This window comes from Simochromis diagramma, unplaced genomic scaffold, assembly GCF_900408965.1.
Source record: "Simochromis diagramma unplaced genomic scaffold, fSimDia1.1 OVJJ01000685.1, whole genome shotgun sequence".
Taxonomy (NCBI): Eukaryota; Metazoa; Chordata; class Actinopteri; order Cichliformes; family Cichlidae; genus Simochromis; species Simochromis diagramma.
Genome location: NW_024387477.1, coordinates 1,123,929 through 1,142,175, shown reverse-complemented (window position 1 = coordinate 1,142,175; position 18,247 = coordinate 1,123,929). Strand labels below are relative to the sequence as shown.

The 18,247-nt window shown below is 39.7% G+C and overlaps 1 protein-coding gene across 4 annotated transcripts in view; it reads left to right on the top strand.

The window, feature by feature from the left end:
• The first annotated feature begins 8 nt into the window (after positions 1-8).
• The window catches only part of st3gal5 (ST3 beta-galactoside alpha-2,3-sialyltransferase 5), a 51,307-nt gene continuing 33,068 nt past the window's right edge, over positions 9-18,247 (top strand). Inside the window, exons 1-2 of one of the 4 annotated variants that reach the window (XM_040015281.1) lie at positions 9-964; positions 16,605-16,711. In XM_040015281.1, coding sequence (XP_039871215.1) covers positions 16,680-16,711 — 32 coding nt within the window. In that variant the 5' untranslated portion in view covers positions 9-964; positions 16,605-16,679. The other 3 variants (XM_040015282.1, XM_040015278.1, XM_040015279.1) reach the window with 3 other exon arrangements.

Sequence of the window (18,247 nt, the reverse complement as noted above, 5' to 3'; positions counted from 1 at the left end):
GCCTTGAGCAGGTCCAGAGTGTCTTTATTAAGTTTGTTTGGTAAAGGGAAAAAAAGATGAATCTGATTACTTGCTCAAGACTCTGGTACTGAACAGAGGTCAGTCTTTTCAGTGAATTGAGGTCATGAGGTCTAGATTTACAAACATGTGTGTCATTCTAAAGCTCTCACTATGTTCAAGGGCCGTACTCTATCAGGATGCTACTGTCAGTCTGTAAAATATCTGTTACTGCAGAGATAATGATTAAGAAGTGCAACAGGTCATCCAAGATGATTAAAGTTAGCATAATCACCAAGTGCTGAGGCACACAGTGAGCAAAAACCGCCGTCACTGCTGACTTCAAACTTTCCAGAGCGTCATGATATGGGTGTCCATGAGTAAGCAGCTCCTGCATGTGTAATGTGTAGGTGGCTGAGTAATTGGTGTGTACTTTAAAGCATAAGCTCACCCAGAAAAACTACAGTTAGTGTTGAAAATATTCCGAGGTCACAGTCCAGTGTGAGGTGGGTTCATTGATCCAGTCCTGCACCCAGACAAAATGTATCAGTTTCTCTCCTGATTTATTTACACTTTTACATCTGTGGCTTATTTATCCTAAACCTTATTGTGTAACCTGTAAAGTTGGTTCTGTGTGTTTATCTCGATTTATAAATCTGCATTACTACTGTTCTAAGAGTAAATCTAATGGATTTTACTGTGCATTTCAGTTTACATGTTTTGTGGACAAATTTTGCAAACAGCTACCGTTGCTTGTAGCGCTAACGGGACACTGGAATGTTGGAAGGCTTTTATTACGAAAGAACGGAAATGATGGGAACTTTTACGCAATTTGATTGGTTGGTTGGTCTCCTGCGGTAGGACCGACCAGTGAAGGTGGTGTGTTAAAGCTGCAGAATCTCGAGATGTGATAATGTACCCTCGTGCGAAGGATGCGCCGTGACCGCTCGTGGATATCTATGGAAGGGTGAGTCATAACGAAATGAGGCGAAACAGTAGAAGCTGGTTTGAAAGGCGTCAGCAGTTGGGGGTAAAATACAGTTTGGTTCGATATGGACACAATGGTCAGCCTGTAAGCTGACTTGAGCCTTCGTTGCTGGTCAGTGTTTTGCTACATTTTGAAGCTGCCGATATTAACAGTCGACCGCTGATGCTGTATCTTTTTTTTGTCCTATTACAAAAGCTTCGCTGTATTAAAAATATTTGCGTTACTTGTAAATAAGCAGTTGATTATCCATGTGATATTTTCACGCAGTTTAGCGGAATTTAATTATACAGCGTTTGTAAAAACGCTATGGCGCATTTATCCACAATCCTCGGCTCTGCGCAGGACCGTCCCGACAGACCTACGTGCGCGAGACGTTAGCAAAGAAGCAGAAAGCCGAAGCTACGAAAAGCAAAAATGTTTAGCTTTGTTTTATTTTTACTTTTTCAAGGGCTGGTAGGCCGGTTGTTAAGAGACTCGGAGCAATAAAATCATTTACCTTCACAGGCCACATTTACTGTGTCAGACACCCGCCGCCCCGGCCTTTTCTCCGAGCATTTATAAAAGGCTTCTTAATCTGTCCCTGGAGTTCTTTCCACTTAACGGCAGCAGGGATGCAGTAAACACTCACACTGATTTAATACGAGGGAGCAATGGGACCGCATTAAGAAAAAAAATATTACGAATAATTTTGAGAATAAAGTCGAAATTTCGATGTTAGAGTCTAAATAGTATTTTGAGGGGGAAAAAAGTTAGCTTCTGGCACATAAGCACGAAGTGATAAGTATAAGAGAGCTACGGCTATCAGAAGACAACCGCAGGTTACACCCTTGTGTAAATGAAGAGGATGTATCTTGTATCACAAGACTTGGTAAGAGAGTTGATCATGTGCCACTCAGTCACACAAAGCGTTTTGTAGATGTTTGGCAGGAAAAGACAACTGTGATATGCACATTTGTACTTTTGTTTCTCAGCATAGTATTCCGAGTTTGATGTCCACTTTTCTGGACATTTCGTGCAGTCAGAGATGGATGCACAAAAGAAAAACGTAGGCTGAGGTTTGGGTGGAATAAATTTTCATTCAGGAAGTTGAATAATAATTCGGGGACAGCGATGGGTCTGTGTGATGTGTTGTATTAGGCTATACAGGGAGTACAGAATTATTAGGCAAGTTGTATTTTTGAGGAATAATTTTATTATTGAACAACAACCATGTTCTCAATGAACCCAAAAAACTCATTAATATCAAAGCTGAATGTTTTTGGAAGTAGTTTTTAGTTTGTTTTTAGTTTTAGCTATTTTAGGGGGATATCTGTGTGTGCAGGTGACTATTACTGTGCATAATTATTAGGCAACTTAACAAAAAACAAATATATACCCATTTCAATTATTTATTTTTACCAGTGAAACCAATATAACATCTCCACATTCACAAATATACATTTCTGACATTCAAAAACAAAACAAAAACAAATCAGCGACCAATATAGCCACCTTTCTTTGCAAGGACACTCAAAAGCCTGCCATCCATGGATTCTGTCAGTGTTTTGATCTGTTCACCATCAACATTGCGTGCAGCAGCAACCACAGCCTCCCAGACACTGTTCAGAGAGGTGTACTGTTTTCCCTCCTTGTAAATCTCACATTTGATGATGGACCACAGGTTCTCAATGGGGTCCAGATCAGGTGAACAAGGTGGCCATGTCATTAGTTTTTCTTCTTTTATACCCTTTCTTGCCAGCCACGCTGTGGAGTACTTGGACGCGTGTGATGGAGCATTGTCCTGCATGAAAATCATGTTTTTCTTGAAGGATGCAGACTTCTTCCTGTACCACTGCTTGTAGAAGGTGTCTTCCAGAAACTGGCAGTAGGACTGGGAGTTGAGCTTGACTCCATCCTCAACCTGAAAAGGCCCCACAAGCTCATCTTTGATGATACCAGCCCAAACCAGTACTCCACCTCCGCCTTGCTGGCGTCTGAGTCGGACTGGAGCTCTCTGCCCTTTACCAATCCAGCCACGGGCCCATCCATCTGGCCCATCAAGACTCACTCTCATTTCATCAGTCCATAAAACCTTAGAAAAATCAGTCTTGAGATATTTCTTGGCCCAGTCTTGACGTTTCAGCTTGTGTGTCTTGTTCAGTGGTGGTCGTCTTTCAGCCTTTCTTACCTTGGCCATGTCTCTGAGTATTGCACACCTTGTGCTTTTGGGCACTCCAGTGATGTTGCAGCTCTGAAATATGGCCAAACTGGTGGCAAGTGGCATCTTGGCAGCTGCACGCTTGACTTTTCTCAGTTCATGGGCAGTTATTTTGCGCCTTGGTTTTTCCACACGCTTCTTGCGACCCTGTTGACTATCTTGAATGAAACGCTTGATTGTTCGATGATCACGCTTCAGAAGCTTTGCAATTTTGAGACTGCTGCATCCCTCTGCAAGATATCTCACTGTTTTTGACTTTTCTGAGCCTGTCAAGTCCTTCTTTTGACCCATTTTGCCAAAGGAAAGGATGTTGCCTAATAATTATGCACACCTGATATAGGGTGTTGATGTCATTAGACCACACCCCTTCTCATTACAGAGATGCACATCACCTAATATGCTTAATTGGTAGTAGGCTTTCGAGCCTATACAGCTTGGAGTAAGACAACATGCATGAAGAGGATGATGTGGACAAAATACTCATTTGCCTAATAATTCTGCACTCCCTGTATTATTGAATCCACACAGCCCCGTGATGCCTACTTGTAGATACCGAGGATGCAGTGAAACCGCTCAAACTGATGACTTTATTTTTATAGTTGCTTCTGAGGTCTTGTCTTAAGGGCTCATAGGTGTTGTTCATAGGAAGTATTCATTTATTAATCCGTATCGCTGTTTCTGTGCCTGTGATGAGGTCCACTATGGGCAGCTGTGGTGGAGAAATGGCAAAATTGAGTCCTTTGGTTAGCTTCTTCTTTTCAGTTTCAGGGAGGTTCCTGTTTAATAAGTTCTTCACCCACTTTTCCCGGCAGTCTTCGGTTGTGGTGTCTTCTTGTTCTTATGTGTATGGTCTCGGCATTGACTCAGAATTATAAGGTTTTGTTTTACAATGAGTGGAATCTTCAAAGTTGCCTTTCTTTTCATTTAATGTGTTAGAAACTTCTTCTTAAATAGGGAAGGCTAGGAGTGTTTTGAGTTAATGCAGTCTGGTTGATCTCACTCTATGGTAGAGATGGCACTATACCACTTTTTTATGTCTGATACCGATATCATAAATTTCAATATCTGCTGATACCGATATAAATCCGATATAGCGTATTTTATTATCAATGAAACATTTTTTTTTAATATCTTTCTGCATTTTGTATAAGTTCATACTCAAGTTTAAAAAAACTAAACTAAACTAAAGCTACTCTGTTACACCTGTATGCAAAAAATACACTGCACCCAAAATATTTAATAGTTCAGCAAAAGTGATCAGTCTAATAAACTTAAAGCTGCACCATCCTTCCTATTCTGGTATTTTAAAGAGAACTTAGCAGAAATATTAAATAACCTAACTTATAGGGTTGCCAACTCCCAGCAAAAAAGAAAGGGAACCACCCCCCACCTTCCGCCTTATAATGCTTAATTGACCTAATCGACTTTAATTTAATGCATGTTTAAAAAACAAAGTGCACAGAAAGGACAGTTTAAGTTTAAGTGACAGTTTAAGTTAATAACTGTTAATACGTTACAGCTGTGTGGTAAGCCTACGTTCTGTGGAGCACAGTGCACTAAAGAGTTGGAGTTAGAGCACAATGTGACAGGTTACACTAATATAGTGTTTTTAACTGCTTCTGTTTTTGCTTGCTTTTAAGGAACAAATTATCTTACAGTAATTACACTGTCAGCTAGTCTCCATAAAAATAATGTGATCTTTATGAGTCTTTGCTGATAAGATGTTACATAAAATTTGATGGTTGAGTGTGTGTGTGTGCGTGTGTTCTTGTAGATTTATTTTTTGGTCCAAATACGTGCTGCTGACACAGAGTGTGACTGTCAGAGGGCATTCAGCAACATTAGCACTCATAGTTGAAGGGTGTTTCTCTTTCCTTTCTTAAATTTTAATTATATGACCCCCAATAAATGCAGACACCAAAATATCTGCAAATAGCCAATACTGGGCTCTAGTGACAAAACTTTCAAAATAAGAGCTGTGTTTGTCCACTAATTAATTCATCTCATATGGTGACCTTCATACTGGAATGAGCTGAGGAAGATGCTCAGTAAAGTCTGTGTGCAGGAAACCTGAGTATTTTTCAGTGACCAAAAACTCGAGTCATGCATAGAACATCCACTGTTTTCGTTTTTTTATTGACATTTTAGAATCACTATACAATACCATCAACTTCAGCTATCTTTCAGTACATATATTTTTTTTCTTTTTTTTCTATATTTAAACAACTAAAATATCCATACAATAAGAATGAAAGAAGAAGAAGAAAAGAGAAAGAAGCAAAACAGGAATCAACAAACAACATAAATAAAAAATACATAAGGAAAAAGAAAAAGGAAAGAAAAATAAATAAATAAATAAATAAATGTAGGGAGTGTGTTTTTGTTTCCCTTAATATAACTAATATTTCCTCTAGTCTTCTAGTAGTTAACAAAGTCAAAATCTAAAGCAAAAGCAAAAACTGGCCTGCGTTTTCTAATATAGTCCATCCATTTCTTCCATCGTGATACAAACAGGTCCCTCTTGTAGTTCACATCTGCTGTCATTTTCTCCATTCTGTAAATGTCCAATGTGATGTTCATCCACATGTTCATAGTTGGGCTCTCCGAAGAAAGCCATTTTTTTTGTGATGGCTTTTTTGCCTGCTGCCAGTAAAATATTAAACAAGTATTTATCATTCTTTGTCCATTCTTCTGGCATAAGTCCAAATAATAGAGTTTTACTTTCCAAAGGTAAATATCTTCCAAATGTCTCTTGTATTGCCGCATGTATTCCCTTCCAATAAGTTTTAATAACATGACAGTCCCAGAAAATATGACAGTGATTTGCATTTGTATTTCCACAATTTCTCCAGCAAGCGGGAGGGTTACCTTCATAGTGAGATTTTTGGTGAGGTGTAATAAAATATCTTATCAGGCATTTCCACCCAAATTCCCTCCAGCTCTGTGAGCTGCTACATTTCCATTGATATGCCCATATTGTTGTCCATTCTTCCTCCTTTATCTCTGTTCCTCCCTCCATTTCCCATTTTGTTTTGATATACAAGGTTGAGTGTAATTTCATATTTGTTAATCCTTTATAGAGGTCACCTATAATACCTCTATTTTTATTTGAACTATATGCCCTTTTAAATACGTCTAGCAGCTGTTTACTTAATTCAGCCTTAGCTTTTATCGTTTTATTCACAAAATTCCTCATCTGTAGAGATCTATAAAAATCCTGTGTTTCTAATGAATATTTATCTTTCATTTTATCAAAACTAATTAGTCTCGCTTCCTCCATTACCATACATAAAGCTGTTAATCCTTTATATGTCCAATCTTTGAATCTGGTGTCCAATTTATTTGGAGCAAAATGTGTGTCATATGCACACCACTTAAGAACTGCTATATCCTCTTCTAGTTTATATTCTTTTATTACTGTTTCCCAAATTTTAAAAGTCAACTTGATCCATGGATTTTCAATAGTTTTTATTAAATTTTGCAAGCTGCTGTCTGCTATAATAGCTTGTATGGGGATGGAAGTCAGACCCTCCTCAATGGCTTTCCATTGAGCATCGTATGAAGGATTACACCAGCATATCATAGGCCTTAATTGTGCTGCCCAATAATATTCCCTAAGAGAAGGTAAGCCCCACCCCCCTTTTCCTTTGTTAAGTTGTAGGGTTTTAAATCTAATTCGGGGCCTTTTTCCTTGCCATATGTATCTTGACAAAATTTTATCCCATTCATTAAACTGTTTCTGGTTAATTTCTATTGGTAATGTTTGAAATAAATATAATAATTTAGGAAGAATATTAATTTTAATTGAGTCTATTCTCGAATATAAACTTAAATATGGAATTAGATTCCATCTCGCTATATCTTCCTTAATTTTTTTTTGTATTGGTAAATAATTTCGTTCTAATAGTTCTGTAAGATCCTTAGGTATTATGACTCCTAGATATTTAAAGTACTCTGTTTGCCATGCTAATTGATACTTATTTTTAATTTCTTCTGATGGAATATAATTGTACTTAAGCAATTGTGTTTTACTCATATTAACCCTATATCCAGATAGTCGACCAAAGTATTCAAATGATTGCATTAATTTAGGTAAAGAATTTGATGGTTGACCCAAAAATATTAAAATATCATCTGCATAGCAGGCTAATTTATGCTCATTTTCCTGGATATTAATACCTTCTACTTCTTTATTTTGTCTTATATATTGAGCCAATGGTTCCAGATATAACGCAAATAATAATGGTGAGCACGCACAGCCCTGCCTTGTTCCTCTTTGCAGCTTAATACTATTTGATGGGTAGCCATTAATTTTAATCCTTGCCGTAGGGTTATCATAAAGCGCCTGTATTGTCTTAATTATATTTTCGTGAAAACCAAATCTATGCAAGACTCGGTAAAGAAAGTTCCAATTAACTGAATCGAATGCTTTTTCTGCATCGATACTGATTACCATTGCTTCTATTTTATTCTTTTGAATATGATTAATAATTTGTAATGTCCGTCGTACATTATCTTGTATTTGGCGCTCTCGAATAAAACCTGTTTGATCATTATGAATTAAATTAGGTAAGAACTTTTCTAATCGTCTAGCCATGATAGATGTAAACAGCTTGTAATCTGTATTAAGAACAGATATTGGTCTATATGACGCACATTCTAATTTATCCTTGTTTTCTTTTGGGATGGCAGAGATAATTGCTTCTTTCCAGCTAGAAGGTACTTGAGCCTTCTTTAGGACCCAATTCATTGTTAGAAGCATCACTGGTATTAATTCTTCTTTTAGCTCCTTGTACCATTCTGCCGTATATCCATCTGATCCTGGAGATTTATTTATTTTAACTTTACTTATTGCTATTCTTAGTTCCTTTTCTGTTATATCTTCAATCAAAGTTTTATTCTGTTCTTCATTCAGTACTGGTAAATCAAGAGAATCTAAGAAACTGTTAATTTCAACTATACTACTCTCTGTGTTATTAGCATAAAGAATCTTATAAAATGTTTCAAATGCACTCTGAACTTCTATTGGTTTATTTTTTATTAGTTTTGTAACTGGATGTTTAATTTTGTGAACTGTATTATCTGCTATTTTCTTTTTTAGTTTCCAGGCTAATACATTCATTGCTTTTGATCCTCCCTCATAATACCTTTGTTTAAGAAACATTAATTTTTTTAAAATTTCATATGTGGTCAAATCATTTATTTCATTTCTTGTTTTCCTAATTTCCTCCAATATATCCTGAGATGTTTTTCTTTTATGCCTTTTCTCTAATTCTTCTAACTTATTTTGTAGCTCTTCTAATTTCTTATTTCTCATCTTTTTCTTATAAGAGGATATTGCTATAATTTTCCCTCTCAGGACAGCTTTTAAGGCATCCCACAGAATAGGAGGAGACACCTCACCATTGTCATTAGTTTCCATATAGAAGTGAATCTCTTTCTTAATTTGTTCTTTGAAGTGTGGATCATTCAGTAAGCTTGAATTTAATTTCCAATTATTGAGTTTTGGTTGCAGGTTTAAATCAACAGACAGGTATACTGGTGCATGATCGCTTAAGTCTATTGCTCCAATTTCACAAGTGTTTATTTTATCTTTATTTTTCCCAAAAGTTATGAAATAATCTATTCTTGTGTATAACAAGTGCGGTGAGGAAAAATAAGTATAATCCCTTTGGTAGGGATGCAAGTCTCTCCATATATCAATTAGTCCCACCTCCTTCATCAATGTATTTATATTCTTAATTAATGTTTTAGTATTCTGTGCTTTTCTATTGGAAATATCTAGCTTTGGTTGTAGATGTATATTTAAATCTCCTTCGCAAATTAGAAAACCTACTGTCTCTGTTACCATCATATCTATAATTTTCTTAAAGAAATAAATATCGCTTCCAGGGGGTGCATATATATTTAACAACGTGACTGGGTTCCCCTCATTGTTTCCCCTTACCAAAATATAACTGCTGCAGGATTGCTCTCCCCCCGCTTCAGGACACCTACACCAGGAGATGCCGGACTAGAGCAGCGCAGATACTGAAGGACCCGTCCCATCCTGGCAACAAACTGTTCCAACTTCTGCAATCTGGTAGAAGGTTCCGCATCTTCCGGGCAAGGACAGAGAGATTTAAGAGGAGCTTCTATCCCCAAGCCATCCGTGCTCTAAACACACACACCCGCCCTCTCACATCATCTATAATTGACTGAGTCAGGACTCTTCCAGACACTAAACCAAGGCACAATGTACATTTCAATTCCTTTAATTTTAAATATGTTTATATTGTCTATCCTGTAAAATAGTCAGATGTCTATTCATATTAATGTACAGAATTCACCTGCTTGCTGCTACTACTGCACATTCACCCAATGTATATACTACATATACATATATATATATATATATATATATATATATACATAAAACAAAAAAAAAACACCCAGCACGCCCCTGCGGGCGGTTTATCCTTCAAGCTCGGGTCCTCTACCAGAGGCCTGGGAGCTTGAGGGTCCTGCGCAGTATCTTAGCTGTTCCCAGGACTGCGCTCTTCTGGACAGAGATCTCCGATGTTGTTCCCGGGATCTGCTGGAGCCACTCGCCTAGCTTGGGAGTCACCGCACCTAGTGCTCCGATTACCACGGGGACCACCGTTACCTTCACCCTCCACATCCTCTCGAGCTCTTCTCTGAGCCCTTGGTATTTCTCCAGCTTCTCGTGTTCCTTCTTCCTGATATTGCTGTCATTCGGAACCGCTACATCGATCACTACGGCCGTCTTCTTCTGTTTGTCTACCACCACTATGTCCGGTTGGTTAGCCACCACCATTTTGTCCGTCTGTATTTGGAAGTCCCACAGGATCTTAGCTCGGTCATTCTCCACCACCCTTGGGGGCATCTCCCATTTTGACCTCGGGACTTCCAGGTTATACTCGGCACAGATGTTCCTGTACACTATGCCGGCCACTTGGTTATGGCGTTCCATGTATGCCTTGCCTGCTAGCATCTTGCACCCTGCTGTTATGTGCTGGATTGTCTCTGGGGCATCTTTACACAGCCTGCACCTGGGGTCTTGCCTGGTGTGATAGACCCCAGCCTCTATGGCTCTTGTACTCAGAGCTTGTTCTTGTGCTGCCATGATTAGTGCCTCTGTGCTGTCTTTCAGTCCAGCTTTGTCCAGCCACTGGTAGGATTTCTGGATATCAGCCACCTCCTCTATCTGCCGGTGGTACATACCGTGCAGGGGCCTGTCCTTCCATGATGGTTCCTCGTCTCCCTCCTCTTTCTTGGGTTTCTGCTGCCTGAGGTATTCACTGAGCACTCGGTCAGTTGGGGCCATCTTCCCAATGTATTCTTGGATGTTCGTTGTCTCATCCTGGACTGTGGTGCTGACACTCGCCAGTCCCCGGCCCCCTTCCTTCCGCTTAGCGTACAGCCTCAGGATGCTGGACTTGGGGTGAAACCCTCCATGCATGGTAAGGAGCATGGAGGGTTTCACATACATACATACATACATACATACATACATACATACATACATACATACATACATACATACATATATATACATACATACATACATACATACATACATACATATACATACATACATACATACATATACATACATACATATATATATTAGGGGTGCAACGATATTCGTATCGATATTGAACCGTTCGATACAGTGCTTTCGGTTCGGTACGCATATGTATCGAACAATACAACATTTGTAATTTATTTTATCAATTTTCCTTCTGACGATGCTGTCTGTGTTGAGCGCTCGGTGAATCTGTGTTCGACTACTCCGCCTAGGCTGCACTGTCGAGCGCAGATCCACTGAGCGCTCAACACAGACAGCATAGTCAGAAGGAAGAGCGCAGGGCAAGCTAGCGAGACAGAAGTTAAGCTCTACTTGCAACATTCAGATCTGGCGTTTGGAATTATTTTGGTTTTCATGTGACGTATGACCCTGAAGGTAAGCGAGTCATGGACTAAAGTAAAACAGTATGTTGGATGTGCCATGCAATGCTCAATTACATTGGTGTGAACTAGTGTGTTAGCGCAGTTAGCTCGTTAACGTGTTTGCCGTCTAGCCCCATGCACGGAGCGATCGGCGGTAGCTCGTTAACGGAGATTTGCCGTGTTGTGGCGTTAAGGTCATTTCAACGAGATTAACCTGAAAGCACTAGTGGGAACACAACGAATATGACTGCACATTTACACCGACATCATCCTAGTGCAAAGACAAAAACAACAAGCATGCTACTAACTTTAGCCGAGTCATTTAGACAGCTGTTAGCACATGATTCTCCTTATGCTGCTGAGAATATAGCCCAGAAGAAGCGGATAGTATAGCTTTTATTTTGGAAAGAGCCATTTCTCTGTAATAAACTCTCTTTTCCAAAGATGAGTGATTCCTCAATCAGATACAGGGCTTGCAATATCGCTAGCCCGACGTCCCGGAGCTAGCGATTTTTTTCAGTCGGTTTACCAAAATCTATCTCTTCCCTGCCCGTCGGGCTACCGTAGGAAGGAAAAATATATGTCAATGCTTTTGCATTCTTTCAGAAATGTAGCTGGGTAATTATGTCATTGGCATCGGTGAGCCACTGTCAATATGTGACATATTGAAGTCGCGTTTGAATTTGCGCTTGTTTTTTTGCTTTCACTTTGCAATCGTGCGAACTGTGTATAGAGAGCGACAGCACTGATCTGTGAGTGATGATAATTTGTGCACCAATTCCTCTGACATCGTCTTATTAATCGTTAGCTTACTATGCAAACATGACAAGTGAAATCTCCCGCAGCAAGCTTAAACATGTGAGAGGTTGATCGCGCAGAGAATCGCTGAGCTTATGTGAGTGAGCGTGTAAAAGCATTTCAGTTCTGCTGAGCCAAATAAGACAGGTCAGGGTGAAGAAGTGACAGCCAAAGAAAAGCTTACCACAAAACGGAGAAGTTATGACAAATCAGACTTTAAGGCAAAAAGAAAGTGCAGCTTTATGGTTTCATGGACAAAAGAATTTCTGTGGCTGCAATATGATGAGCTAAATAACCAGGGCTGCACATAAGTGGTCCGCAGGTGCGCATTCGCTGTCAAAATAAAAAACACGCACAAGGGTTAGGGTTAAATTTAAAAACTGTACTTTTGAGTTAAAATATATATTTATAATTTTAATAAATGACAAATTAAAAATGCATGAACATTTTTTTGTATCGAAAAAATATCGAACCGTGACACCAAAGTATCGAACCGAACCGAACCGTGAATTTTGTGTATCGTTGCACCCCTAATATATATATATACACATATACAGTGGGGCAAAAAAGTATTTAGTCAGCCACCGATTGTGCAAGTTCCCCCACCTAAAATGATGACAGATGTCAGTAATTTGCACCAGAGGTACACTTCAACTGTGAGAGACAGAATGTGAAAAAAAAATCCATGAATCCACATGGTAGGATTTGTAAAGAATTTATTCGTAAATCAGGGCGGAAAATAAGTATTTGGTCAATAACAAAAATACAGCTCAATACTTTGTAACATAACCTTTGTTGGCAATAACAGAGGTCAAACGTTTACTATAGGTCTTTACCAGGTTTGCACACACAGTAGCTGGTATTTTGGCCCATTCCTCCATGCAGATCTTCTCGAGAGCAGTGATGTTTTGGGGCTGTCGCCGAGCAACACGGACTTTCAACTCCCGCCACAGATTTTCTATGGGGTTGAGGTCTGGAGACTGGCTAGGCCACTCCAGGACTTTCAAATGCTTCTTACGGAGCCACTCCTTTGTTGCCCGGGCGGTGTGTTTTGGATCAATGTCATGTTGGAAGACCCAGCCTCGTCTCATCTTCAAAGTTCTCACTGATGGAAGGAGGTTTTGGCTCAAAATCTCACGATACATGGCCCCATTCATTCTGTCCTTAACACGGATCAGTCGTCCTGTCCCCTTGGCAGAAAAACAGCCCCATAGCATGATGTTTCCACCCCCATGCTTCACAGTAGGTATGGTGTTCTTGGGATGCAACTCAGTATTCTTCTTCCTCCAAACACGACGAGTTGAGTTTATACCAAAAAGTTCTACTTTGGTTTCATCTGACCACATGACATTCTCCCAATCCTCTGCTGCATCATCCATGTGCTCTCTGGCAAACTTCAGACGGGCCTGGACATGCACTGGCTTCAGCAGCGGAACACGTCTGGCACTGCGGGATTTGATTCCCTGCCGTTGTAGTGTGTTACTGATGGTGACCTTTGTTACTTTGGTCCCAGCTCTCTGCAGGTCATTCACCAGGTCCCCCCGTGTGGTTCTGGGATCTTTGCTCACCGTTCTCATGATCATTTTGACCCCACGGGATGAGATCTTGCGTGGAGCCCCAGATCGAGGGAGATTATCAGTGGTCTTGTATGTCTTCCATTTTCTGATGATTGCTCCCACAGTTGATTTTTTCACACCAAGCTGCTTGCCTATTGTAGATTCACTCTTCCCAGTCTGGTGCAGGTCTACAATACTTTTCCTGGTGTCCTTCGAAAGCTCTTTGGTCTTGGCCATGGCGGAGTTTGGAGTCTGACCGTTTGAGGCTGTGGACAGGTGTATTTTATACAGATGATGAGTTCAAACAGGTGCCGTTCATACAGGTAACGAGTGGGGGACAGAAAAGCTTCTTACAGAAGACGTTACAGGTCTGTGAGAGCCAGAGATTTTCCTTGTTTGAGGTGACCAAATACTTATTTTCCACCCTAATTTACGAATAAATTCGTGTACCTCTGGTGCAAATTACTGACCTCTGTCATCATTTTAAGTGGGGGAACTTGCACAATCGGTGGCTGACTAAATACTTTTTTGCCCCACTGTATATATACACACACATACATATATATATATATATATATTATTATTTTTTTTTTTCCTCTACACCCCCCCCCCAATTTTTTTGCACATGTTGAGGAGCCTGTCAGGCTACATTTCACTGTGTGTTATACTTGTATAACTATGCATGTGACAAATAATGAACCTTGAACCTTGAACGTCCCTCTTTATCACTTATCTCGAATATTTTTTCAAAGAGTAATTTTCTTGATAACAGGATAGCCACTCCTCTCCTTCGTCCAGTTTTATAGGAAGAGGAGAAAACTGTTGTATAACCCATTCTTTTCAGTTTTTCATGCTCCTTACAGTCTAGTAAGTAGTAAGTAAAATTTATTTATATAGCACTTTTTAAGACAAAAACGCTGTTACAAAGTGCTTCACATAAAAACATGTCAAACGAACAATATTAGAAGAAATATAAAAGCATATCAAACAAGCAATAGTACAATATAAATATAAAATAAGACAGCATATTACCCAAATGCCTGTCTAAACAGATGAGTTTTAAGCTGTTTTTTAAAAGAGGCCACCGTGTCGATGGTGCGTAGTGAGGAGGGTAAACCGTTCCACAGTATTGGAGCCAGGGTTTGAAAAGCGTGATCCCCCTTTGTTTTCAGACGAGTCCGTGGAATAGATGGGTTTCCTGTAGATACACTATTTGTACTTGTTCTTTCTTCATTTTAGTTAAAATTTTATTACGTTTAATTGGATTCGACAGGCCCTGCGACAGACTGGCGACCTGTCCAGGGTGTACCCCGCCTTTCGCCCTATGACAGCTGGGATAGGCTCCGGCGCCCCCCGCGACCCTGAAAAGGATAAGCGGAAGCGAATGGATGGATGGATGGATTCGACAGGCCATTTACATTATATGATATGATTTTTACCTTATCTTTAAGCATACCCTTACTATTTGAATATTATTAATGTAGCAACGACATGTACCATCAGACCACTCCCTAAACATACATAAGCAAACATTAATATTAACATTAAAGCTGTATAAAACAACAGCTACAGAAATAAGCTTTATTTGGTCAAAGAAAAAGAAAAAAGAAAAAAAGACTTCCAACTGTGGGGTCCCCAATATGACCCTAAGTAAGCCCTGATAAAAAAGGGGGCTTCGAGGGGGGGCCTCTCTCACCTCTATGTGAGACAGGGCCTTCCTTAGCCAGCTGGCCAATGTCCATTCTACTAATAGCATAGGTAGCACGTCCGCCTATTTTCAATTTCTGCATTGCCACTTCAGTATATTATTTCGAGATAAGAAGTCTTTACCAGTGTATATGGCTAGTTTCCTCGGAAGACACTTTAATGACATTAAACTCACCACCTGTTCCCTTTACGCCTCAATTTTTCGGTATTCCACTCATTCTTGCTCTTGACGTCTAAATACTCGTAGTCTTTCCTTATAATCTCGGGTCTGGTCTTTATTTACTTGGCTCCGTGTTTTCCTTTCTATGCGCCACGATAAATGTCGGATCTGTTCCAGAAGCGTCTCCGGGCGTTTGATGATCGTCACCGGGAATCCCCTCTTTACCATGTCACCTGTCGCCCTCTCCACCGAGCCGTATAGCACTGTTCACTCAGGATAAAAGACTCATCTTTGCCGGAAAAGGAGTTTGGAATCGGATTTTCTTGTCTTTTAACACAGATTTCACCTCTGCGTATTCCTGTCGCTGCTTTAAAATCTCTGGTGCATAATCATGATCCAATTTAACCGTCTTGCCTTGGTAGTCAAATCCACGCTTCTGCCAGGTCAATTTCAATATTTCTTCTTTCATTCTGTAACTAGACAGTTTGGCGACGATTGACCGTGGCGTTGCTCCTGGCGGTGGTTTTGACATCAACGCGCGATGTGCTTTTTCCACTCGTAGCTCCGCGGAGTCCAGCAACTCCAGATTCTGTCGTAATAAACTCTCCACAAATACGACCATTGATGTAGAGTTGTCTTCTGACCCCTCCTTGACACCATGTATTCGAATGTTTTCTCTTCTAGACCGTCCCTCCAGGTCTGTTAGCTTGGCATCCATCTCAATATGCAGTTTGAGCATCTCTGTTACTGCTTCCTCGTTAGCTTGTATTTGAGTTTCTACATCCACTATTCTTTCTTCTACCTCTTCCACTCTCTTGTTGGTTTTGTTTATTTCCTCTCTGATTTCCTTCAATTGTGCACCATTATCTCTTCTGAATTCCCTTAATTCTTCGAGAATAAGGTCCAAGCTTGCTGTGCTAGCGTGTTCTTTTGCTTCTGCTAGCATATCACTGTCCTCTATGACGCTACCAGCTGGTGAGTTCTGGCCTTCTCCGTCTTCATCGTGCAATTCATGCTGCATAGATTTCTTACTATTTTTAGTTCTTGGCATCTTGTAGCCCTTACTCAATTATCTTATTTTAATAAGAATCTTTACGAAATTGGGTCTCTATGGGCTATTTTAAATTATTTTTAATTCAGGCGTCAGGTACACGTTCTCCTATGCTGCCATCTTGTAGCTTTTCCAAACCAGAAGTCCAGACATCCATTGTTTTCAATGTTTGGTAATGGCCATGCCTGTGTGTGCAGGTCAGGACTCCTGACAGTCAGAGGGCTTCAGTCTACAGCAGAGACCAGAAGACATCCCAGAACAGAGAGACCAGCATGAGGCTTCAGATACGCTGGGCAGCACACAGGTGATACTCAGAACACAGAAGACTCCCAATGATTTTGGTGGTTATATATGGAGGACCAGGAAAGTCCTCCATATATAAATACAATATTTTGTAATTTAATAATGAGCTGTGAAATAAAATATGCAAAAAGACATCGAAATGAAATTGAAAAGGATTGGTGGAAAAGAAAAAAAAGAAGGTATTGTTTATTTATTTGACTTTTTAAATTGTATTTTTAAAAATCAGTTTTTTAATGCAGAATTCAAAAATATGTTTTTAATTCAGTTTTGTTTTTTGTAAATCCCTTTACATTTTAAGAAATGACAAATTTAAGTTAAAACATGTCAATTTTAATACGCAATTAACTATTCAACTATTCAACATCCCGACATGCTTTGCCCATAGTTAGACATGAATCTGACAGAGAATAGCAGCACTTTCCTCATTCATGTTAATCATTAAATGATTTGGTTTTCAGTGGCTGTGGCTTTTGTGGACATTAACAAAAGAAAGCAATAAAATGAAAGTTCAAACAGATCATTTGACGCCATGGAGACGAACTATGTCTGTGTCATACTTAAGAAGAAGCTCCCACTCATTCTGATATTAATCACATGTCATTCCAAACTGCTTACACGTATGTAGGCAGAGTCCCAGTTGAAACTTGCAGAAAACAGGCACAGCTTGTTCTAATTTTTTCTCAGTCTGCATGCAACGTTCTAACCCAGGGGTGTCAAACTCAAATACACAGTGGGCCAAAATTCAAATCTGGAACAAAGTCGCGGGCTAACATTAATATTTATTGGGAAAAAAAAATCTTCCTCCAGATATGAGAATGAATCTTTTCTTATGGACTCGAACACGTTTTGCTGAAAAACTGAATATGGAACAAGCAAAGCTTTATACTAAACAATATATATATTAGCTGTATAATACCAGTAGACCAGCTCTAATAGTCATTTGGTATGGCTTCGCGGGCCAAATGTAATTAGGCTGCGGGCCAAATTTGGCCCGCGGGCCAGAGTTTGACACCTATGTTCTAACCTATCTGAAGCTGTAAGTTCTTTATTACTAGACACATTATTACTACATTACTTCATTCATTACTATTCTTTCTTCATTACTTTGCCATCTTTGCATGTAAATCACATGAAGAGTGTAGTCAGAGGCCTGATCGCCTCAAGTGGTTCCTGGTTTACCTCTGCTGTTTGAAAGGACACAGTGCTTTCTAGTAAAAGAGAATCCTTCACAGGATGGAAGGAGAACACCTTGGTTTTTGTAAGTGGAGGCAGGATGTGGAAGTCTTGCATTTTCTTCAACAATTAGGTGATGGTGGCACATACTATTCCACTTCAGTGCCACTTCTAGTATAAAAGGTAATTATTTAAATGACCCATGGTTGTGATAGTTGTGACATGCACAGCACCTGGTGGGTGAGCAGTGGTAGTCAGGTCCTCTCGTGTTTGCCAGTTCTTCCTTTCCACAGCAGTCTTGTGAAGCTCGATTTATAGCCCTGCTGCATATTTCTTATACTTGTGTGCTCATGTCCTGAAGTTT